Source organism: Gymnoscopelus microlampas (genome assembly GCF_963454915.1).
Source record: "Gymnoscopelus microlampas genome assembly, chromosome: 19".
Taxonomy (NCBI): domain Eukaryota; kingdom Metazoa; phylum Chordata; class Actinopteri; order Myctophiformes; family Myctophidae; genus Gymnoscopelus; species Gymnoscopelus microlampas.
Window position 1 is genome coordinate 12,044,420 of NC_139956.1, and position 24,821 is coordinate 12,069,240.

Sequence of the window (24,821 nt, forward strand, 5' to 3'; positions counted from 1 at the left end):
ACTCTCTCTATATTAGCCACTATAGCCAGTGGTGGAAGAAGTCCTCAGGTTGTTTTACTTAACCCAAAAATGTTCGCTTTAAAAATATATATATTTCAAAGATTTGCACACATTTTCACGATTTTTCAAAAATAGCAGATCTACAAGCTCGTAGCGCGGCACTCGGTGCCGTGCTACGAGCTTGTATATCTGCTATTTTTGAATAGCCCAAAGTGTAAAATAATGCTTTTTAGCTCAAATCTAAAAATGACACAGTTCCAGGTCTTAATGGGTTAACCCATTAAGACCGGGTTTTTGCTTCTGGGGGTCCCTGGAACAACGTATTTTGAGATGGGGGTCCGCGGCCAAATACATATGATTTTGGGGGTCCTTGACCGTGAGGAAGTTTGAGAACCACTGATATAGAATCAGTTTTTTTTTAAACTGTTAGGATTTGGAGGACATTTTGTAGAATCGGCCTCAGGTCTTTATGGGTTAAGTAAAAGCAGCATACCACCATAAAGAAGTAAAAGTCCTGTTAGTCAAAATTTTACTTGAATAAAAGTACAAAAGTATGGGCATGTACCAAAGTAAAACTTGTAGATCTGCAATTTTCGAACGGCTGAAGTATAAAATAGGGCTTAAATGGTTAGTATATGTTTTGTAGTAATCATCTAAATCTGCAAAGTAACTTGCAACTAAAATCTTCAAATAATTGTAGTGGGGTAAAAAGTGCAATATTTGCGGTTGAAGTATAACTCATCTGAAAATGGAAATACTTGAGTAAAGTAAAAGTACCTCAAAATGTAACCCCAGCATACCTATTTTGGGGGGGAACATTCGCCAAAAATAGCAGTTGCGACACGTTGTGAGCTTGTAGATCGGCTATTTTTGGCGAAGAGATTTGGTGTAGACGCTAAAAAGCAGTCCATGTAAAGTTGTAACTCAGGTCCATTTGAGTAAGAATAGAGTAGTAATTAATAAGTACCGTACTTGAATAAATGTACTCGGTAACTTTCCACCACTGCTATAGCCTCTCTTATTCCCCCCCACACAGACGGCTTCTGAGACCTCCGATAATACTCAGATTTTTTTAAGCTCAAAAAATTTAACAATTGACTTTAAGAGAGCTGGAAAACACTATTTTGATTAGATAATGCCTTTAACCGCTACAGGCAGGCCAGTAATGCCTTTCTTAAATATAGCCACTGGAGGCCACCTACAGTAGAGAGTATAATAACACATCCTCCATGTTGCCTTTTAAAGTGTTCCCAGTCTTTTTCTTGTAAGCAGTGAATAATCTCAAGGTAGCCCGGAGGAGTCTCTAAACCATTTTGTTTTAAACTATTAAGACCTGGAACACATCTGTGTCATTTTTTGATTTGAGCCAAAAAGCCTTATTTTACACTTTGGCTATTTTTGAAAAATCGTGAAAATGTGTGCAAATCTTTGAATATATATATTCTTCTAAAGCGAACATTTTTAACTCTAATCTTTGCTTCTGGAGGTCCCTGGAACAAAATATTTTGAGATGCGAGCCCGCGGCCGAATACATCATTTTAGGGGTCCTTGTCAAGAAAAAGTTTGAGCGCCACTGATATAGAAACATGTTTTTTTCCGAATACTGTCGGGATTTAGAAGACATTCGTAGAATTCGGCTTCAGGTCTTAATGGGTTAAACTGTTCCACAGAAAGAGACCGTGCATTATTATGTATCTTTTGGGGTTTATTTTTGTGCACACAGAGAATTGGGCTATGCTCAAGGATAAGGCTCGCTTTTAATGGCTGCCGCATTGAATAATACACCAAAGTGTTTCTGTCCACCGTTTCTGCTTTTTTCCCCCTCATCTCGCCGGGTCCCCAAATTCAATTTCATCAGAAGTGCTCTGCCCTTTCATGTTAAATATCCTTCAACCTGTCTTGCTTTTAGAAAACGCCCCTGCCTTTTCTGCAGCTAAATAGCCGCCCTGGACTGACCCTTCGCTGCACTAATCAAACCTGCTTAGTACCTGCCCAGCCCCAGGTTAGAGCGTGGCACTGTGTCTTTGTGTGTGTGTGTGTATGTTTTTACTTGACATGCTTTCCTTTGTGCTTTCCTTGTGTGTTGTGTTAACGATCCATTGATCTGTCCTTTGAGTGAGTGTACAAGAAAGGAAAGGGAGGGTATTATACAGTGTTTTGTGTGCGCTCAGGTACTATTGGCAAAGAATGTGTTTGTTTTTGGTTTTCATTGAGTACCAACAGGGAGGAGTTAACGTGGAGTTAACTGCATCGGGGCAACTTTAGTTTAAAAAGTCTCTCACTCCCACCATCTAAACTTTCTGGCACACTCTGCATCGTCTTTGTGACAGATAGGGTTCCTATCTGTGTGGCACACAATTGCTGTTGTGTGTCTGTGTGTGTGTGTGTGTGTGTGTGTGTGTGTGTGTGTGTGTGTGTGTGTGTGTGTGTGTGTGCACACGTGTGTGAGAGTGAGTTTGTGTAACTTCCCATTATGTCTAACTCTACCTCCTGTGCATGCATATGCCTGTGTTATACCAAGCAAATCATATCATCTTTCGCAAAGGCTTTCCAAAAAAAGGAGTCCTCCTTTCCCTTGTGCTGAAAGCCCATATTTCCCAGTTGCCCCGCAAAGCTTGTTCCTAAGTCTTTCTCTGCCAATTTAACCCATTAAGACCGGGAAAGCATATGTGTGTCATTTTAAGATTTCTTTGGCTATTCAAAAATAGCAGATCTACAAGCTCATAGCGCAGCACCGAGTGCCGCGCTATGAGCTTGTAGATCTGCTAATTTTTTTTTTAAATCTTGAAAATGTGTGCGAATCTTTGAATATATACTTTTTAAAGCGAGCATTTTTAACTCAAATCTTTGCTTCTTGGGGGCGGGGGGGGTCCCTGGAACACAATATTTTGAGATGGGGGTCCGCGGCCAAATATCATTTTGGGGGTCCATGACATTAAAAAGTTTGAGAACCACTGATTATAGCAACATACGTTTTTAAAAAGATTTTAGTTACAAATGCTCGCTTTAAAAAATACACTAATATTAAAAAATGTGCACCCATTTTCACGATCTTTCAAAAATAGCCAAAGAAATCAAAAAAATGACACACCGATGGTTCCCCGGTCTTAAAGGGTTAAAGAAGAAGGATTGGAACGAGTCTGAAGCAAATGCTTTTATGTGAAGATCTTTCTTCCACAAAGCCAATTGCCAAAGTTTCTGCTGGCAGCCTGGCAGAGCATTTTGAGCCTGTTCATATGGGACAAACGCTTCAAGCCTGAGTGGAACCGTGCTGCTGAGCAGCCTGTTTTCACTGAACTGTCCAGGGGCAATCCATAGTGTGGTCATGCCAGCCATAGACTCAACCAGCACTCATTGCTTATCGTCACTGTCGGCCCGGAAACCTTGTATGTCCCAAGCTGTTTGGTTTTATTTTGGAAATGGGGAAAAAGACTGGAGCCAAAGGAGTCATTATTTAGTCACAAGCTCTTGTTAATATTTTGCATTGGTTAAATACTGTCTGTATTTACAAAACCCACAGACAGACTTAACCAATGTCACTTGAAAATTCTTCCAAATTAGTGAAAATTATCAGAGCTTGTAGATCTGCGATGTTATTTTTGTGTGACACTGTTGTGTGACACTTTTTGTACAAAAAAAGTACAACGTTATGAAGGTGGTGAAGCTACTTTTTCCTCTACAAAATAAAACAAATGAAGGTTACCTTCTAAATGGTTTTATAGCAACTTTGCCTAAAAGTGGGTTATTCTTAAATCTCCAGCTGGATTTATGCTTCACCATACAGCAGTGTTTCATGGCAAAAATAGCAGATCTACAAGCTCACAATGCTTTGTGATGTGACGTGTTGTGAGCTTGCAGATCTGCTAATTTTGAAAATTCCTTTAACGTTTTCGAGATTTCCCGCATATGATGACATGCCCACATTTGTGACGCCAGTTTTGGAAGTGGTCAATATCAATGAACATGTAATTGATTGTTTTTGTGGTCATGATATAATGCTTTTCGTTTACATGAAAATAATTTAGCTCTATTTTCTGTCAGACATGAAATGAAGACCCTCTGAAGTCCCACCATGTGATTGATTGGTCATTTCATGTATTATCCAATACTGTACGTTGATGCTACGCTCCTGAACAGTTCTCAAGTTTATGTTCCATTTGTGCACAACAGACGTCCCCAACGGACTCCAGCGAGGACAGAGCGTCAGCCACGGCCAGGGAAACTAAGGACAAGGTTGGTATTTTTCCAATTACCATCCATCGGCTTACTTACTTACTTAATTGCTTGTTTACTTTATCCAGACAGAGAGCTGTGCTTTTTCGTGCGCCCTCAAAATGCATGTTGCTCTCCACGGAAGCATCCGTTCAAGATCACCGATTTTCAAAAATGGGTTTATTTGTCACTCACTCATACAAGTATAAGCAGCGAGATGTTGGAGTGACATGCTGCTCAGCAGACCGTGCTGACAATAACAATAACAATATATAGCAATGGTTAAAGGTTAAAGGTTAAACAATTTAAAATCTTATAAGAATAGCAATGAATTTAGTCCTGAATTTATTATATTATATAGCCAGTATTGTAGAGGCTCTACAATACTGGGTATTTAATATAATACATTCAGGATAAGTCAATCTAAAACCTTTGCAGCAACGGAGAGTATAAAGATTAATGAAGGGAGAATAATTTATCAACTTGGATATACAGTAAATAGTATATACATACTACACAAGTACAATATGTGCAGGTGGTTGTCCCAAAAAGAATGATAATAAAGACGGCGTGTGCTCTGCTCTGTGTGTGAGCAGAGGTGGTGTTTACAGATTGAAGGCGATTGACCCGACTTGTTTTGTTTTGTTTTGTCATTGCTGTGGCTCTGGTAGCCTCAGGGAAAGCAACTCTTGCTGTGTCTTTCTGCGGTGACTTTGTGACTCCGCAGGCACTTGCCTGTCTGCGTCGGCACAAACAGTGCATTGCTGGGGTGGTGTTTGTCCCAATGTGTGCAGTAGCTTAAGGTCGCAGAGATATGCTGCTGTTAATGTTTAGACTCGCGCTCACTACACCGCGACGTGGGTTCTTTTAGAGTGGCAGAAGTTCAGTTGCGCCTGTTGTTAACTTACCATGAAACTAAGTGGTGCTATGTTGTCCTGATAAACCACCCTGGTCACCCGAATTCACAGTTTCTGTGTGTCCTCTGCGACACATGAAAATGTGAATTCACGCGACTGGGATGGTTTACCAGGCTAGTTGTCCGAAGCATCGCCTCCTCTAATCGAGTGAGTGACTGTAATGGTGCGTTCACACGGGCAGATTAAAAGATACAAAGATACAAAAATACACCGAATCTTTGTCGCTGACGTCATCAAACGTGCGAACATCGGAGCTACAGTTGTAGCTTTGTATCTTTGTATCTGGAAGTTGAACCCTGCTCAACTTTAATTTGTAGCTTTGCATCTTTGTCGCTAGAGCTACAGCTACAAACATCGGATGTATCTTTGTATCTTCGTGTCGCTGGTTTCCATTGAAAATGAATGGTAGCATGTATCTTTTAATCTGCCCGTGTGAACGCACTATTAGGCTTACTTTATACGTTATCATTCCGCAAAGAAAATGTGTTCAAATATGTTGAACATACTGTAAGATTTGATTTTTTGTCAAAAGTACGCATTTATTGAATTAGCCACTGTGGTAACTGTGTTGCCTTACAAAGCTGTTTGTCGTTTGTCCGTAGGAGGGTGACAGTCACAGTAGATTATTTCTTCGCCTGTCCCCAACTAACCCTTTCACCCCTACTCCGTTTAAGGTTTGTGGGTCTCTGTGTTGTCATACCTTCCACTGTCCATGTCAGTGTATGCCTGTATTGACCATATTCACATCCATTTTGCTTGTGCGTCATAACACCCCACCATACTCTGAGAATGATGTAAGAGCAAAATGGCCGCCATGTGAAATGATGCTCAATGGAATATAAAGCATAGTAGCACTGTTTCTCAACCTCAGGTCCGGGGACTCTGTATTTGGTCTGTAACTCTGTATTTGTTTCCAAATGTTAACCCTCAGAGTTCAACAGACACTGAGGTTTGTATAGTGTAGATTAGGGTCGCAGACCAAAGAAATAACCTTATCTATCAAATGGGGGTCCGTGGCCTAACGCATATCAAACTGGGGGTCCTTGAGAGGTCCTAGGTTGAGAATCACTGAACTAAACTATGGAACTCCAATCTACTCTGTAAAATCGTCAGTGTTCATTTGGTTCCATTTGTACACCGTCAGAGTTACAAAACTGTGAGGGTCCACTTGTACCCCTTGTGGTCCCCGGGTGTTGAGAACCAGTGCTATTGTATGTTCTGTATCGTTGCTGTCGGGCAGATATCTCTTATCTCCATATTTAAACTGTTTGTGGGGTTTTTTTTCTCGTAAATTAACACCTACTGTACATACTACAATGTCACACAAAAGTATCAAAAGTAGCAGATCTGCAAACTCGAACTCGAACGTTTCGAGCTTGCCGATCTGCTACTTTTGATATTTTTGAAATTTGAATCCTGAAAAGTAACAGTTTTGGACATAATGAGGTTTCCACCCGACAGAGACGACATACTGAATGTATTCCAGCATTATGCACTTGCATACACAATGTCCTAACACCTCTCCCACCGGTCTGAACTCTCTTTTTTGTGTGCTTGTGGTTTCAACATTCAACATCAATTAATTACAGGGGGGCTTTTATGTTTGTATTTCTCCCCCCCAACTCATTTTGTCATCAAAGCAAACGAGAATTAATATTTAATCGAGTGGCACATAATGGCCAGCCTTTCATTGCTTGGCTTTGGAACAAAATGATTTTCTGATGTGAGACCAAAACGATTGATAAACTAAATCAAAAAGGCACGTTTTCACTCTGTTTCTCTTGTCTGTAAGGTAAGTGTTTGAATCCATGATGAGTTTGTGATTTAATGAATATCAGACTTTTCTAGTGTCAACGTTTTTACAGCCAACACAGTTTCAAACACAAAAGAATGATGGTGGTGATTCACACATAGGAATATTAGGACATAGGGATATATTAGGGACTTATAAGGATATAAGGATATATTAGGGACTTATTAGGACAGCCATAACACAGAGTTATGGGGGTCCTTGAAATTAAACAGTTTGAGAATCACTGGTCTAAGCAAATTAAGTTGATTGACTGACTGACTAACTGATCGATTGATTGATTGATTGATTGATTGACTGACTGATTGATTGCATGTCTTTGTGACTCCCATCGATGGGGATACAGGCTGGGAGACGGGAAGCTGGGAAGGTGTCCCCGTCCGGTCCTCTCCTCCTGTCCCTCCCTGTGGTGCCCCATGTGGGAGAGACGGACGCAGACACCCTGGAGGAGATCCCGGACACACCCACTCATACCCAGGAGACGGAGGAGGTGGTGGTGGAGGAGGAGGAGGAGGAGCTGGAGGCGGAGGATGAGTTCGGATACAGCTGGAGTGAGTTCAACTTCCACGTCTCTATAAATCAGCCATTCCCAACCTGTGGGCCGGGGCCCTCTGGTGGGCCTTGAGGATTATTGCAAGTGGACCCCCAAATATTTGACAAAACACTACAATTTTATTGATAATATAACATTAAAGCAGCACTCTGTAGTTTGGGGTATCAGTGGCCACTTTGGACACAAATAACATGGAGGACCACGTCTTTGACTCCATTACCCAAGAGCAAGCATGTCCGGCGAGGACGCGCTGTGATTGGCCATGCAGTCTTTGCTTTGACTGGCAGTCCTGCCTATTGGTGCCTTGGCAAATGCCAGGATGAAACTCATTGTCTCCCCTATACATAGTAATACAGTCATGCCCCTAGCAGGGACCCCCCTGGGTCTATACATTTATGGAAGGATGCTTGTTATTGCTTACACATGTAACTTTATCATTTTGTGGGACATAATATGCTATAGCCTATAGTTGTTAAAAAGTTACATAGTGCTGCTTTAATATATACAAAAAAACAATGTTAAAAACAACCCATTGTGATACGGATATAAATAGGAACTTAAAAGTATACTACGTTAATTCCACTGATCCAAGCCACAATCGATTGATCTATCATTAAAATAAACATGCACTTAGAATGCACACAGCCCACCGATTTGACCACTTAACACGGCAGCCATTCGCCTTTGAGATTTTCAAGTGGGCCCTGATCCAGACAAGGTTGTGAACCAGGGCCATAAATACGTGTGTGTGTGTGTGTGTGTGTGTGTGTGTGTGTGTGTGTGTGTGTGTGTGTGTGTGTGTGTGTGTGTGTGTGTGTGTGTGTGTGTGTGTGTGTGTGTGTGTGTGTGTGTGTGTGTGTGTGTGTGTGTGTGTGTGTGTGTGAGAGAGTGAGTGTGAAATGTTTATGTTAGAGGAGGTGTGTGATGTTCCACTTCCCCAGCTTCTTTCTGCACATGTGATCTGGTTCACTGGTTTGGAAAGTGTGTGGAGAAAGGAACAGGTGCGCTCCAACTCATCTGTTGGCAGCTCACACACAGTCCGGGGAGGCTTAACTTTAATAGAATGCGACATAGTGTATCTTTAATGTTTTCCTTTCCTTTTTCCTCTCTCCACTGAACGCTGTCTCCCATACCACCCCTTTTTTTACCAGCTTGCAAAGCTGGTCTACAAACCGTCAGACCTACTTCCGACACATTAGAGATTTGCATTCGACACATTTTCATTTGCATTCGACACATTTTCAACACATTTGCGCGTCATTGGCTGTCCTTTAAGCCAATGGGGATACTTTCCCAAATCCCATACTCTGCACGGGCGGGCCTCGTCCTCCCAAGCTATGGGACTAGACACGCCTCTGACTGCCCATGAAGACAGTCTTCTAGGGCTGGCTGATTTTCCAGAAGAGCTGAAATGAGCAATGAGCAAATGAAAAAAAAAACTCTAAAATATTCTAAACCCACTATAGCAATCTGGTAATATCAGGCTACATATCACTTAAATGTCAGAGCTTAACTCGGCATGTAAATATGATATAAATGTGTTAATGTGAAGTGGATTCCTTCCAGCGCTAGATTTTGGCTAATAGTAACAGCAACTAACTAACAGTTTTTAGCCAAACGCGGTCATGTCCGCTCTCCATTAGTTCTCGACGCAAGTCGCGTTATTACACCCGTAATTTTCATGTATTGTACATCCCACAATAAAATGTATTAACCATGTTATGGTTTCTGTCCATTACAAATGTCACAAGACACGAAGGAGACGAGGCAGCGGCCCGCGGAATTCGCGGCCTAGCACAAGCATAAGCCTCGCCTGGGAGTGGGGCCTTTACCCCAACATCGCCGGGCCGCCCGACGATGTCGGCGTGCTGCCACCCGCGACGTCCCGCGCCATGTAAACAAACTACCGGTTGTTGCTAATACTGTCTAAGCATGTATGTGAATGCTTATGTCCAATACTGTGTTGCCGTTAGTTGGGTTTAAGCCAACAGCTGCCTACAATGGGCCGTCAGTGTGTAGTTAAGCCACGGGTAGAGTTAGCATGCGGCTAACGTTAATGTTACACAACGCAGCTGTCGTCACTCAAACGGCTACGTTAAACATCTTATCAACAACCTGTATGCACGTTAGTGTGGTCAATGTCATCAATGCTAACTAATTAGCCCGTTGCACAGTGTTATTTTGGTGTCTTTTGTGTCTTTTGTAGCAACTCAGAGTGTTAAGTCGCACGGAATTGAATAGCTTAGCACTTCCGGTCGTTCCTTCACAATAAAGGCTGCAATCAATTGAAAATAGCCGATCTACAAGCTCTCAATGTGTCGGCGTCGCGATACACACAATATACACATCTTTAGAAAACAGCTGATCTACAAGCTCAAAACAACTCGCAAAGCCACACGTGTACAAGTATATAGGGATAAAGTGGTTAATGCAGGCTTCATCTACAGTTCACTAAAGGACAATATGCCTCTGAGATGTAGTGGAGTAGAAAATTGCACATACTCCAGTACAGTTAAAACCCCTCAAATTTGTACAGTACTTCAGCACAAACAAATTCACATTATCTACCTATCCATCAGCATAACATGAATATTCTATCTATCTATCTACCTACCTATATATCTCTCTCTGTGATCACATTACTTAATACAATGTATGATGACTCATTATATTATTATATGAATATTAGATAATGATTACTACAAGCTCACAACGCCTCGCGATGCGTTGCAAACATAGCAGATCTACAAGCTCACAAAAACAACCCGCCAAAGGGGGCCGCCATGTTACTCCCAGGGGGTCCGCGAACATCACTTCCGCATTTTCTTCTTCGCTGGTCTAAACAAAGACACGGTTGCCAGATTTATGAGAGAGAAATAACCAACCAGGTCAATGAAAACAAGCCAAATATTTAAGTGACTATTAGGCTACATGAGCACTTTAAACCTATATGCATCGGCTATTTGAAAATAGACTATTTGGAAGTAGCCGATCTACAAGCTCACAACAAAATAATAACAAATAAAAAGCAACTACCAATATTTACAAGCAACTTTACAGAACACGAGGTCGCTTACAATTAGTACACATGGCAACACTGTGTGTGTGTGTGTGTGTGTGTGTGTGTGTGTGTGTGTGTGTGTGTGTGTGTGTGTGTGTGTGTGTGTGTGTGTGTGTGTGTGTGTGTGTGTGTGTGTGTGTGTGTGTGTGTGTGTGTGTGTGTGTGAATGAAAAACAAGCGCAGAAACAAGCGTTTTTTTCCCAAACAAACACATTTACACTTGCGTGTGTGTCACCTACATTGTCAATCTATATACCATTTTAAAGGTACGTGCCTTGTGATTAAAATGATGCAAACCATTCCAAGATTGATGATGCTTTTAGCATCAACACTGACGCTAAAATCAGCGTGTTTCATGCTTCATGAAAATAGCAGATCTACAAGCTCACAACGCGCCGCCGCCTTGTGTGCTTGTAGATCTGCTCTTTTTCATTTTTTATTGAATACTTGAATTAGAAAAGACATTAATGAAACCAAATGGACCCATTTGGGTATTTTGTTCATGTAAGCCAGTAGTGGAAAGGGCAAACTTGCATGAAATTAAAAGACACGTTGTGAGCTTCACTTTTATAAAGGCTATGTGGTATCTGAAACCCACAGACTTCACTATGGTCTGGTAAAGGTTCTACTGCACTTTTCGTTAACACACACACACACACACACACACACACACACACACACACACACACACACACACACACACACACACACACACACACTTTATATTGGTAGCCAACCGATGAACCTCTCTGTGGAGTCCTTTCGGTTGCATTGGAATGGCTGACATTTCATTTTAAAGACCACTTTTACATTTTGTGCTGCAGATTGGGGCAAAAAAAGCCTGCCGCAAGCTGGTATATTATGACTTTGTCATTTCTTGTTTTAACACTATTTACTGTTATGCTCCTGTCATGAGGTGAACACAACATTTTCTACCTGGCACCGTACTTCCTATTTCCTTTCGCGTTGCCAGACGATTGGAGATTTCCAACTATACTAATACGTCTGGGGACTTCTGAACACAAGGCGGTTGCTATAGAACAGCAGTGAGAACCGCCGCTAAACAAATGCTGCTTTGGAAACCTAACATGTCATCACCCCAATATGAAGGACCACACTAAAGACTTTGGATTGGTTCTGCACTTTAACCCATTAAGACCGGGGACGCGTTTGTGTCATTTTAGATTTCTTTGGCTATTCAAAAATAGCAGATATACAAACTCATAGGACGTGAATATTTGGGCAAATCTTTGAATATATATACGTTTTTTAAGTGAACATTTGTAACTCAAATCTTTGCGTCTGGGGGTCCCTGGAACTACATATTTAGAGATGGGGGTCCGCGGCCAAATACATATAATTTTGGGGGTCCTTGACATGAAAAAGTTTGAGAACCACTGATATTATAGCAGCATAGGTTTTCAGAAAACTGTTAGGATTTAGAAGACATGTTTTCACCCAGTTTTAGCAACGAACGCTGTGAGGTCGTCCTCATGCTGTGTTTACACTGGCAGCTACAAAGCGACGGTCTACCATTAGTTTTCAATGGAAGCCATGGACATGAAGATGCTAACGTTTCTTGTAGCTTTTGACGTCCGCTACAAAGGAAGAAAATATATAATCTTGCTCTTACTCAGCGACGTGATACTGAATGCTGTGTTGCTTTGTAGTTTTGTATCTTTTGTAGTTGTGAACGCAGCTTTTATCTGTATTGAGTGAAGCGTTTTGAGCGTTGGTTCTCCAAGTGGGGTCCGGGGACCCCCAGGGGTCCTTGAGGGGGTTCCAGCGGGTCCCCAGATAAATGATGGATAGTTAGGAACCAAATGGACCCTTATGGGGCTGTCATTCTGAGAGTGTACAAATGGACCAATTGGAACCTTGCCCTTTCGGGTCCATTTTGTACACTCTCAGAGTTATGGTGGTCCGTTATCTAATGCAGGGGCTCTCAAAGTGGGGTCCAGGGACCCCCAGGGCCCTTTATACATCAGCTGTTTTCAAAGAATAATACATTTTTTAACATTTTTGGAAAATGTTTTTGACATTTTCTAACACAACAAATCTTGTGTGGGGTCCTTGGCACAAAATCTTTTAAGATGGGTGTCTGCGACCAAATACACATTAATTTAGGGGTCCTTAACATGAAAATGTTTGAGACTGACTTGTGAGTCTGCTATCTCCAAAACTCTTTACCTAGGCCTCTGTTGTACACAGCAATTGCAGGTCCATGGAAATATGTTTGCTACGTCTGTGGTATTTGCTATAGCTCTGACCCGTGTGCTGTTTGTTCGCCACGTCAGCAATGTAGGAATTTAAGTCACCTCATCCGTTGCACTCATTCTAAGTTGCTCTTGCTCACAGCAATACCTGAAACCTACAGCAAAATAAGATTAGACTCTTATGGACTCTTTACGGCACTGTTGAAATATGCAAAGTTCCTCCCTTCATCATGCACCGCTACACATTTGCCACTAGAGGTCACCCACATGACATGCTTGTCTTCATGAGGGTCTTGTATATACCTAACAAAAGCACATGGATGCATTGCACACATATGGCATTTCCATCTAGACCCAAGGACCTTTTATTGTACGTCTCTATCGTGTCGTATCACTCACCTACACAGTGCAATGAACTGTTTGGATGAACTCACCAGCTCAAGGTGGAAAAAACAATTCGACGCCCTTCAGCCTGGCAAGCAGAATAACCCATTGAGACCTGAAGCCGATTCTACATGTCTCCTGAATCTCAACAGTATTCTGAAAAACGTGTGTTTCTATATCAGTGGTGCTCAATCTTTTTCATGTCAAGGACCCCCAAAATTATATGTATTTGGCCGCGGACCCCCATTAAAATATTTTGTTGCAGGGACCCCCCAGAAGCAAAGATTTGAGTTAAAAATGTTCGCTTTAAAAATATATATATTCAAAGATTTGCACACATTTCGCTATGAGCTTGTAGATCTGCTATTTTTGAATAGCCCAAAGTGTAAAATAATGCTTTTTAGCTCAAATCTAAAAATGACACAGTTCCAGGTCTTAATGGGATAAAGGACAGACTTCCAGCCTCCGACCACCTGAGAGTATGTAGGGTGCATTTGTGTGCGTGAGTGCATCTGTGTGGGTGTGCGTCCTGCAGGGATAAGATTGATGATGCCGGGACCCGGTTAGGTGAGTTGTGGAGATTAGCAGAGGACTGATGGACCAACAGTGGCATGGAGCCCAGAACACCAGGAGCCCATCGCTCTGAATGCTAGCCATCCAGACACACACACGTGCACACGTGCACGCGCACGTGTGCACGTGCACACGTGCACGCGCACGCGCACACGCACGCACACACACACACACACACACACACACACACACACACACACACACACACACACACACAAAGACGAGAGAGATGCAGCAGGCAGGGAGAGAGAGAGAGGGTGACTTAGAGTCAGGGTTGCCAGATCTGCTTATTATAATTTCCCCGCAAAATATTTTATTTGAAAATAGCCGATCTACAAGCTCACAACACGTCGCATCGCGACGCGTTGTGAGCTCGTAGATCTGCTATTTTCAAATAGCTGATGCATATGTTAAAGTGCTCATGTGGCCCATAGTCGCTTCTTTTGGGCTGGTTTTCCTAGACCTGGTTGCTTGTTTCTCTCACAGAATCTGGCAACACTGCTTAGAGTAAGAGGTACGGAGAGAGAGGGAGAGACAGACAGACAGACAGACAGACAGACAGACAGACAGCGAGAGAGGGAGACAGACAGCGAGAGAGGGAGACACACACACACACACACACACACACACGCACACACAGAGGGAGACAGACAGACAGGCAGGCAGAGGCAGAGAGAGGTGGGTAGAGTAGACAAATAATGAGATGGATAGAGGAGGGGGTGTCGAGATCCAGACAGAGGAGATGGATGAAGGGAGTGTCAGCGATCTGACATTTACCTTTCATGGTCGTGCATAAAGCTGCTACGCAACAGAACACACCTAGCTGCTGTTTTCTTTTCTTTGTCGATGGAGAAACATGAGGTGAATTAGGATCCCGATGTGAAACACAGGTGCCCAGACAGAGAAAGTGGTTGTGCTTGTGTCTGGTGGAGCCCCATGTACTGTCCTGTACGCACCCTGGCCTGGAGTCAAATCCCCCATGGTGGGCTGTATTCCCCAAAAGCTGCAGCTTCTCTATTCACTGACTTACTTAAATAAGAAATATACTGTTGTCCTTTGAGAATCGCTATGGCAATGTGCGCCAGAGGTGAACACGTCACCGCCTATTTATGCCCGTCCTCGCCCAAAGAGCATTAAGTACAGCAAATCACAGGCAGGCAGGCAGGCAGGCAGGCAGGCAGGCAGACAGACAGACAGACAGACAGACAGACAGACAGACAGACAGACAGACAGACAGATCATTACGATAGTCTTGCATCGTTTGAAGTAAAATGAGTAACTAATATGAACTGAAAACATTGCTTGTCCATTTCTGTCCCAGTTTTTTTTTGTTGGTAGAAATAAGTGTTGAATAGCTATTTATTTAGATAGTACTCATTGCTCTAGAGTGTTTTTTTGACAGGGGTCTCCCTGTCTCTCCAGCTCTTTATTAAACAGAAAATGCATTTTCAGGGCAGGATACCAATTTTATCCAATCAGTAGAGAGAACTCACACAGGATACAGATTAAACAAGTGAAATTGGAAAAGCGACGACACAAAGAAATGAGCAGACAAACTGGGACACTATACAATTGAAGCTGATAAATGATTGGTTGAAATTGGCAACCCACCTGAAAAAGTATTTTCTGTTTATCAATTCTCATTTTTATCTGCTTTAGGTGTTTCTCTGCCTGCAAACAAAGCATTTCTGTCTCATTGTATTGCTATTTTAACCATGCTCCTTAAAGCATTGCTTGTATTACAGGTATTATCTGACTTTTTTTCTTTCTTTCTTTCCCCCTTTCCTGAATCTTCAGATTTTGGCGGCTTGTATGATAAATCATTTCACCCTATATTGATGTGATAGTAAAGTTGAATCTGAATCTTAAAGTCAGCAAAACCACGTCTCAAACTCAGCCAAGATGCTCAGCTGTGTTCAGAGCTGCATGGCCTCTCTGCCTCGTTGTGCCAGTTCTGACTGCAAGTCTGGCATGAGGTGCAGGTCACATTATTCTCGGCTTTAAATATTTCATTTGCGGCTTTGAATATTTATTTATTTGTTGTCATTGTGTTGTCCATCACACACCTGTCTCTACCTAGAAATATACAGAATGTTTGCTCAGTTTGGTTTTTCTTGCTGTCCTGTCGATTTCATTTGTACATGTTTCATGTACTGTATGTTGCGTGTTTAATTATTGTTAACACTGTATTTCTCATTTTGTTTTGTTTTTTTTGTTTTGCTTTTGTTCTGTTTTGTTCCTTTTTGTTTCATATATCTAAAATACAAAGGATTTTTTTTTAGGCTAGTCTTCCTTGGAGCATTTCGTCTCTGTCGGGTGGAAACCTCATATGTCCAAAACTATTACTTTTCAGGATTCATATTAAAAAGCATCAAAAGTAGCAGATCCACAAGCTCGAAACGCGCCGCGTTTCGAGCTTGTGGATCTGCTACTTTTGATGCTTTTGTGTGACATGGTAGTGTGATAAAGTAGGGCATTCATTTACGAAAAAACACAAAAAGTAAAAAATATGGAGATAATAAGAGGTTTCTGCCCGACAGCGTCGATATCAACTTGGGAATCCTCGACATGAAAATGTTTGAGAACCCCTGCAGTAAATAAATACCATATCTCTCTCTCTCTCTCTCTCTGTGTTCCAGAGAACATAAGCCAGCGCTACGGCTGCCTCCCGGGGGTGATCCACATGATCGAGCTGGAGAAAGGGAAGACTGGGCTCGGCCTCAGCCTGGCAGGGAACAGGGATCGCTCGCGCATGAGCGTGTTCGTGGTGGGAATTGACCCCAACGGCGCGGCCGGCAGGGACGGACGGATGGTCGTCGGGGATGAACTGTTGGAGGTAGATACTGCTTGTCCTGTGTTCCGGTATTTAAGTTAGGTATTTAAGTAGGTAGCCCAACAGAGGTTGGCGGCACAACACCTGCTCAGATAACTAAATGAACATTAGTTCATGGTCATCGGGGCATAATTTGCTATTTGTTTTGTATTTCAGATCAATGGACAAATTCTCTATGGCCACAGTCACCAGAACGCATCTTCTATCATCAAGAGTTCCCCGTCCAAAGTAAAGATCATCTTTGTCAGGTACAGAAAAAAACGACTTCTATATATTACTAAATATTGTTATTGCCAGCATTATCATGGCAAACTCAAAAGACCTGTAGCTTCATACAATTGTTGTAAATCGTACTTAAACCATTAAGACCTGGAACGCATCTGTGTCACTTTAGATTTCTTTGGCTATTCAAAAATAGCAGATATACAAGCTCATAGCGCGGCACCGAGTGCCGCGCTATGAGCTTGTAGATCTGCTAAAAACTGTTAGGATTCGTCTCAGGTCTTAATGGGTTAAATTACGAGTGTTTGAAATGAAAGCTGCCAAAGGAAGGCATGTTCAAGTGCATTGTAGGGTGGCACTAAGTCCAGTAGAGGGAGCTATTGCGTCAAAAGAAAGACGAGTGTTCCAAGTTGAGTACAGTCTTATGTACACATCAACAAAGCAGCACATGTTTCCTATGAGCTTCTCTCCCTTCTCTCTCACACACGTGAAAGAGTGAAGATGGTGTCCAGGAGGAGCTGGGTTGAGTGTGGATGAGAACAGAGCTCATACATAGTTATGCACTTGACTGAAACACTGAGTTAGTGTCACTAGAAACCAGTGGTTGTCAACGGTTCCTTGAGGGGCTTCCAAATGCACTCTCGCAGGTCTGTAACTCTGAGTGTGTACACATGGACCCGTAAGGGTTCCATGTGTACGCTCTCCGAGTTACAGACCTGTAAGGGTCCATTTGGAAGCCCTCCAAAGGAACACTGAGGGTCCCTGTATCCCACTTTGAGAAGCACTGCTCTGTGTACAAGACACATTTTCTGTTAGCAGTCTAAAGGGCAAGCGTTTTGCAAAGGAGTCCTAGAATAGAATCTACCTATTGATCCCACAGGAGTAATTGAGGCGCTAGAGGCAGCACAGCAGTGAAGTTACAGATACAGAGTAGGAGAAGTACTGGGATGTACAGTCAGAGGAAGACAACAGCACAGAAAAAAAGCACCATCAATGATGAACAAAGGGTATACACCGTATACACACCCTATACAAATGGGACGTATAATGTCATATACACCCTATTTAAACACTGCTGAAGTGGGAGCTAACAGTGTGTGTGTGTGGTGGGGTTGAGCTGTGTTTGAGTAATGACTCTCTGGAACAGGAACACAGCAGCCCTGAACCAGATGGCTGTGGGACCAGTGAAAGAGACTGAGGAGGAGGATGCATCAGAGCCCCATACTGAGGTACATGTGTGCCCCTGGCATGTGCACACACACACACACATGCACTCGTGCGCGCAAACACACACACACACACACACACACACACACACACACACACACACACACACGTACGCACACACACACACACACACACACACACACACACACACACACACACACACACACATTCACATGTTAAACATTAAAGCATCAACTGGAAAGAAACACATATAAACACACGACTCACACAACATACACAATGGCTCTATCTCAGTGGTTCTTTTTTTAATTTTAAGGACCCCCATAACTCTGAGAGTGTACACATGGAACCAACCATCCTACGCTCTCAGATTTACAGACCTGTAAGGGTCCATTTGGAACACCGCCCCACACAAAGACCCCACTTTGAGGACCACTCAAAGACCACTCTATGTAAAAGACACATTTTCTGTTTTGTAGTCATTTTGCTGTCTTAAAGCGCATGCGTTTGCAGAAAGAAAACAAGGGTCAACCAAGAGGTGTGCATACTAGATGAGCTGCCTGGCTCATCTAGTATGCACACCTTGACATTTGACCCCCCAAATGGACCATGTGTCATTTTGAGTGTAGAGATTCTAATCTATGAAGTTTAATAGCATTGTGTTGTGATGGTAGTGTATTGATTGTAGTGTAATGATGGTAGTGTATTGATCGATGATGGTAGTGTATTGATCGATGATGGTAGTGTATTGATTGATGATGGTAGTGTATTGATCGATGATGGTAGTGTATTGATCGATGATGGTAGTGTATTGATTGATGATGGTAGTGTATTGATTGTAGTGTAATGATGGTAGTGTATTGATCGATGATGGTAGTGTATTGATCGATGATGGTAGTGTATTGTTTGTAGTGTAATGATGGTAGTGTATTGATTGATGATGGTAGTGTATTGATTGATGATGGTAGTGTATTGATTGATGATTGTAGTGTATTGTTTCATGATGGTAGTGTATTGATTGATGATTGTAGTGTATTGTTTCATGATGGTAGTGTATTGATTGATGATGGTACAATGTATTGAGTCATTGTGGACAGAATGACACAAATGATACAGACATTGTCAGGGACCGAGCTGATTTAGACATAAACGATGTAAACATTAACATTTAAAGAAGCTACAATAACTACAAAACATGTCAGTATACAACACTAACCAATATTAGACATAACAGAAATCAATACCAACCAATAAGCCCTTGCCCCTCCCCCTGATGCAAGAGGAACATGGTGTAGAGTAGTCTAATTTGACCATCATCACCATTTATGCAGATGTGATGCAGCTGGACCCTCTTTTGTTAGTCAGCCAGACAGACACCTCCAACAGCAACCCCCAGGAACTGGCAACTCAAAGAAGATCCGAATCAGCTCAATGCTTAAATTAAATAGCTTAAACGTGTATAGCAAATTACCAATACGAATGAAAGTTAACTAAATATGTGCACTCCGTTCAGCCAGCCTTCCTGTCAAGAACTGCTCATAGAACAGTATGGTATTTAAAAACAAAATCTGTGTCCAGTTATTTGTCTGTTTATATTACTAGTCCACAGTGGTGGAAAAAAGTACTCAAATGTTTTACTTAAGTAAAAGTACAGTATCAATACCGCAATGTAGAAGTACTCTGTTACAAGTAAAAGTCTGGTGTTTTCAAAATGTATTCAAGTAAAAGTACAAAAGTAATGGTATTAAAATGTTCTTAAAGTACTAAAAGTAAAAGTACTGAAATGTTTTGTAGCCGATCTACAAGCTCACAATGCGTCGCGATGCGACACGTTGTGAGCTTGTAGATCAGCTATTTTCAAATAGCCTAGGTATAAAATAGGACTAAAGTGGTTAATGTATGTTTCATAATGTAATAATTTATATCTGCAAAGTAACTAGTAACTGAAGTATTCAAATAATTGTAGTGGAGTAAAAGTACAATATTTGCCTCTGAGATGTAGTGGAGTAGAAGTAAAAGTATAGACAATTGGAAATACTCCAGTAAAGTAAAAGTACCAGAAAATTGTACTTAAGTACAGTACTTGAGTAAATGTACTTAGTTACTTTACACCACTGGGATGCACCCATACTATGTGCAGGCTTGACTCCATACTGCAACAGAGCTCTCGGATCCCACAGCACGTGGAACAAATGCAAATAAGCCGCTGTGGTTTGTTGCTGACACAATTGATGAGACCATTATGCGTTTTATTGACTGCGCACATTGACCACACACATAATGTGTGTGTGGTCAATAAAGCATTATTTTAATGATCAATGTTGATTGTGTTCTGGCTTGGACAATGTTTTTGTTGCACCATGTCTATATATATATATAGAGAGAGAGAGAGCGAGAGAGAGAGAGAGAGATATTTAGTTGCCTTTTTATATATATATAAAGGCCACCGGCCTTGCTAGGACTGCTGCTTGGCATGAGTTTAAATTAAAATAAAGTAATTTATAACTTTGCACTGTTGAGCCAACTCTCTCTCTCTGCTGGCATTCTTTCTAGTGTTGTGTGCGTGAGTAGCCCTGAGCCAGGTACAGATACTAGAAGAGAGAACAATTAGACAAACACCTGCCAATCAACTAACCCAGGCAGGCACTGTTCCCATGATGAGTGGACAGTAGGATCTATTGAGTGTTATGCTAAAAAGAAACCTAAACTAATGCAAGCAAATAAAGCAGGAAGGAAACTGTTACCAGCATGTTTGATTGACTCAATGTGTGGCCAACACAAATACACACAGCCTCATTTCAGTAGTTCAACTAAACATACTTTGTGAGTTTGTCATTTTGTCAGACTCTAATTAAAATCTTGGCTGTTTTTAGCTCTTTGAAGGCGTAAGATCTTAAAACCCATCTTCCTGATAACTCCGATGCCAACTAAATAACTTAATCTTGTCTCAAAACATGCAAAAATAAATATGTATGCAGGAAGTTGGCTCATTTTCCTGCATGGGGCCTCCCAAGTGGTTTGCAATAAGCTATGAAGAGTTATTTGTCTCCTTATGCCTGCGTGACACTCAATCTGCCAGCACTGTCACTTCAGTCAGTCAGTCAGTCAGTCACTCACCCACTCACTATAGACCAGATCAGAATGTTTGTAAACAAACGTGTAGAGCGGTATTTCACACAATATAAAATAGTCTCCAGAACATTAGCTAACCTGTTAATATTTAGAACAAAATAATATATTTATAATGGTCAATAACAATAGCACAAGTGTCCTGTTCTTCTAGAAACAAGGTTAATGAATAATACTGCTCTATGCTATGCTGTTTTGGTTGTTGTGATGTCATGACGATTTGATCTATAATAAACCTATTGTTCATTCACTAGTAACGGAAACATCGTCACAGTTTTTAATTTAATCTGATTTACCAATTGTCTATTTTCTACCAGGTGGAATCATATCATTCCAATGGGAGACCTTCGGCTGACACAGACTCAGTGACGTACATGCATCACATCATACAACCTAAGGTGTGTTACTCACTGATGCATGAAACAACAAATAAAATCCGCACACCAGAATGCTGCTCCCCTCCTGGGTATTTTTATTGGTAACGTCTCGAGACGGTAGGCTCTTCCTCAGACCTTGAGATCTGAGGAAGAGCCTCCCGGCTGGAAACGTTACCAATAAAAATACCCACGAGGGGAGCAGCATTCTGGTGTGTGGATTTTATTGTTTTTTTTTCCTGTGCCTTTTGTCACTTTGTGACACCTTTCTCATCTACTTACTCACTGATGCACACACAGCTATCCACCATGGCGATGAAGCCTGATCTCTATGGTAAACTACACCATAATGGAGATCCACACATGTACACATGTGTACACAAAAGGAATGGTTAGGAATGAGACAGAGGCACTGATCTGAACAGCAGTGAAGGTGGAGGTTTATGTTTTTTAAAGAACAGAGTTGCAGTACTCTGGTATATTCAGGATTTCAGTTCCGGTGTACTGTAGAACAGATGTTCCCATGCATGGCCCACCAGTGGGACCCCGGCCCACATGTTGGGAATCACTGCTGTAGCAGCTCCACTGGGCCTCTGGGAGAAAGCTCCCAAGTGAAACAAGACTGTGTGTGATGGGAGGGGGGGGGGGGGGGGGGGGCACCAAAGGAGTTGAGTCCCAAGCCTGGTTCTGTCCATATGGTTTAGAATAGAACAGGGAACGATCGTGTGAAGGTAACATCTGCGCTATCCAAGGATATTTACGCTCACACACGCACGCACGCACGCACGCACGCACGCACGCGCACACACACACACACACACACACACACAATGTCAACTATTAATGGATGTCTTGTGAAGCTGATGCTAATGAGCTTCCACGGTTGTCCATCATTTCCGTGTATCCTTCAAAAATCCATTGTGTGCCGCATAGGCCTATTTGTGGGGCTAATTGGCCTGGTAACAATGAACTATCTGCTGGCTTTTACTGTACATGGATGCCAAGATCAGATGAAACCTGCTCTTATTATGGAGCCCAGAGTGTTGTTTTTTTGTGTGGGGGTTTTTCACTGTTTTGTTTTGCTTTCTCCACTTAAAGGACGATGGTGGACTGGGCATCAGCTTCGTCGATGGAGACACCAGGGACGGGATTGAGATTCAAAGCATATCTGAAATGAAAGGACACACAGAACACGTATGCAAAATGCATGGAAAAGTCAAAGAACACATCATCGCTGTTGGGTAGAAACCTCATATGTCCAAAAGCTTGTAGATCTGCTGTTTTCACTACTTTTGTGCGACACTCTGGTATGATGAAGTAGGGCATTACTTTACGGAAAGAGAACCATAAAAAGTTGAAATATATATGGAGATACAAGGTTTCTGCCTGCCAGCGACGATATACATACAGTATATTAAAAATGAGGGCTATTAAACTGGTTCTCTCACACCTCAGGTGAGGTTGGCTAACACTGCCGTTGTAAACAGTGCTACTGTGTGTGTGTCTCTGTGTGTACAGGAGGGCTGCATGAGACCTGGAGATAGAGTCCTTGCTGTAAATGATGAGTCAGTGCTGGGCTACTCTGCGGAGAAGGTAGGGCTCCAAGTTACTGGACACAACCACCTCCCTTTTTGGTCTACCTGCAAAGTGCATATGCTGACTATGTTGCTTTGTTGCTATTTGTGCTGTGCAACAAAACAAAAAAGAGTCTGATGATCCACTTTTTTGCCTGTATTATACAGTACTTTGTTGTACAATGGTCGCATGCAAAAATAGTGAAAGTAGCCTCATACAAGCTCATAACGCGTCGTATTGTGATGCATTGTGAGCTTGTAAATCTGCTCATTTCTCTATAAAAAAAAGTTTAATCATATTGTGTATTTATACTCTATAACTATACTTTGTCCTTTCTTCTTTTATTTAGGTCAATTCGCTACTGAGAGCTAAAGGTCCAGTGAAGCTAACCTTCTCCACAGATGACACCTCCCTGTCTTGCCAGTTATCCAGCCTGTCGAGGGCAGGCTCCGTCGACGACCTTGCCAGCCCTCTGCCCAGCAACACCACGTCTGCCCCGGGCCAACTGGAGGCAGAGCCCATCAGGAGTGAGCCATCTGACAATCATGCCGTGTCAATAGCTTAGCTCCCATTTTGGCCGTGTTTGTCACGGTTTCAAGCTGGGTGTCCCGAAGAATATCTGTAAAACATGTACCGGTGTTCAACATTCACTACCAAATTGTCCCGGTGTTCACCTCAAGTAAAATAATAACACTTGCTTACATATGGTTATCATATGTTGTTGAAAGGTGCAGTCAATTGGTGTGCTAAAGTGCTAAAATAACTGTCCCCCATCCAGGTGAAAATTGAAATAAAAATAAATGTCAGATACATTGGTAAAAGTAGTGACAATAGCTTATAGGTCGGCTATTTTCACAATTTCTGAAATCAGATTTATGTGATTAAAATATGGGTTTTTGAAAATATGGTCACCCTAGGTTAGCTGTACAAGCTTGTGGTTACACTCTTGATGAGACAGTTTGCATAAGAAACTGATCAAACATCACACTTGTGCACACATGTATTTCAGCGTTATACGCCGAGTTATCTGCGCCGCAGCGTCGTTATCTTGTTATTGACTTATGGTTCCGGAAAGTTACATTTATAAACCGACGAGGCCCTGGAAAAAATAAAGCCAGGCATCTGACAGCCAGCCGTGTTGATAAAAGCCATTCGGCTTTCATTTCCTCTGGCTCGCAGGCACTGAATAGAGTCTTTACAGTGGTTTGACGGGACGTGTCTTGTTTCCCTGTCTCTCCCTTGCAGCTCCGAGCCGCTCGTCCACCCCCGCCACCCTGGTGTCCGACCCCGTGACCTGTCCCATCATCCCCGGGTGTGAGACCACCATTGACATCTCCAAGGGCCGGACGGGCCTGGGCCTGAGCATCGTGGGGGGCTGTGACACCCTGCTGGTGAGCCAACAAAAGCATACGAGCTGCTAAACGTGGGGCCGTATCACTGCATCAAAGAGCCTGCTTTGATCTGAGCGCCCTGTCAGTGTTTACATCACCAAAAGAAATGATGGGCTGGGTATCCAGCATGGCCTGGTTTTATATTGAATGAATTAGTGATTAAAGGCCCAAAGGTCATCACGTTATCTTTCAGCTAACAAGTAATATTGGATTTAAAGACCAGGACATGCTTATCATTAGATACCAAAGAAATCAATTAACCACTTAAGCGTTATATTATACAATTTTGTCACACAACGCTGTTGTGTAAAAATTGTGAAATTAACCGATCTACGAGCACTGTTTTGAAACTTTTCACCTATAATGACTTGCCCAAAACAGGG

The 24,821-nt window shown here is 42.2% G+C and overlaps 1 protein-coding gene across 3 annotated transcripts in view; it reads left to right on the plus strand.

The window, feature by feature from the left end:
• The window catches only part of mpdz (multiple PDZ domain crumbs cell polarity complex component), a 103,933-nt gene that overhangs the window by 57,045 nt on the left and 22,067 nt on the right, over positions 1-24,821 (plus strand). For 2 of the 3 annotated variants that reach the window (XM_084042677.1, XM_084042679.1), the window contains 11 exons: positions 4,171-4,233; positions 5,732-5,803; positions 7,286-7,490; positions 16,366-16,562; positions 16,716-16,807; positions 17,929-18,010; positions 21,416-21,496; positions 22,571-22,666; positions 22,991-23,065; positions 23,397-23,574; positions 24,293-24,438. In XM_084042677.1, the coding sequence (XP_083898803.1) occupies positions 4,171-4,233; positions 5,732-5,803; positions 7,286-7,490; positions 16,366-16,562; positions 16,716-16,807; positions 17,929-18,010; positions 21,416-21,496; positions 22,571-22,666; positions 22,991-23,065; positions 23,397-23,574; positions 24,293-24,438 (1,287 nt within the window). The remainder of the gene's footprint in view (positions 1-4,170; positions 4,234-5,731; positions 5,804-7,285; positions 7,491-16,365; positions 16,563-16,715; positions 16,808-17,928; positions 18,011-21,415; positions 21,497-22,570; positions 22,667-22,990; positions 23,066-23,396; positions 23,575-24,292; positions 24,439-24,821) is intronic. The other variant, XM_084042678.1, reaches the window with a different exon arrangement.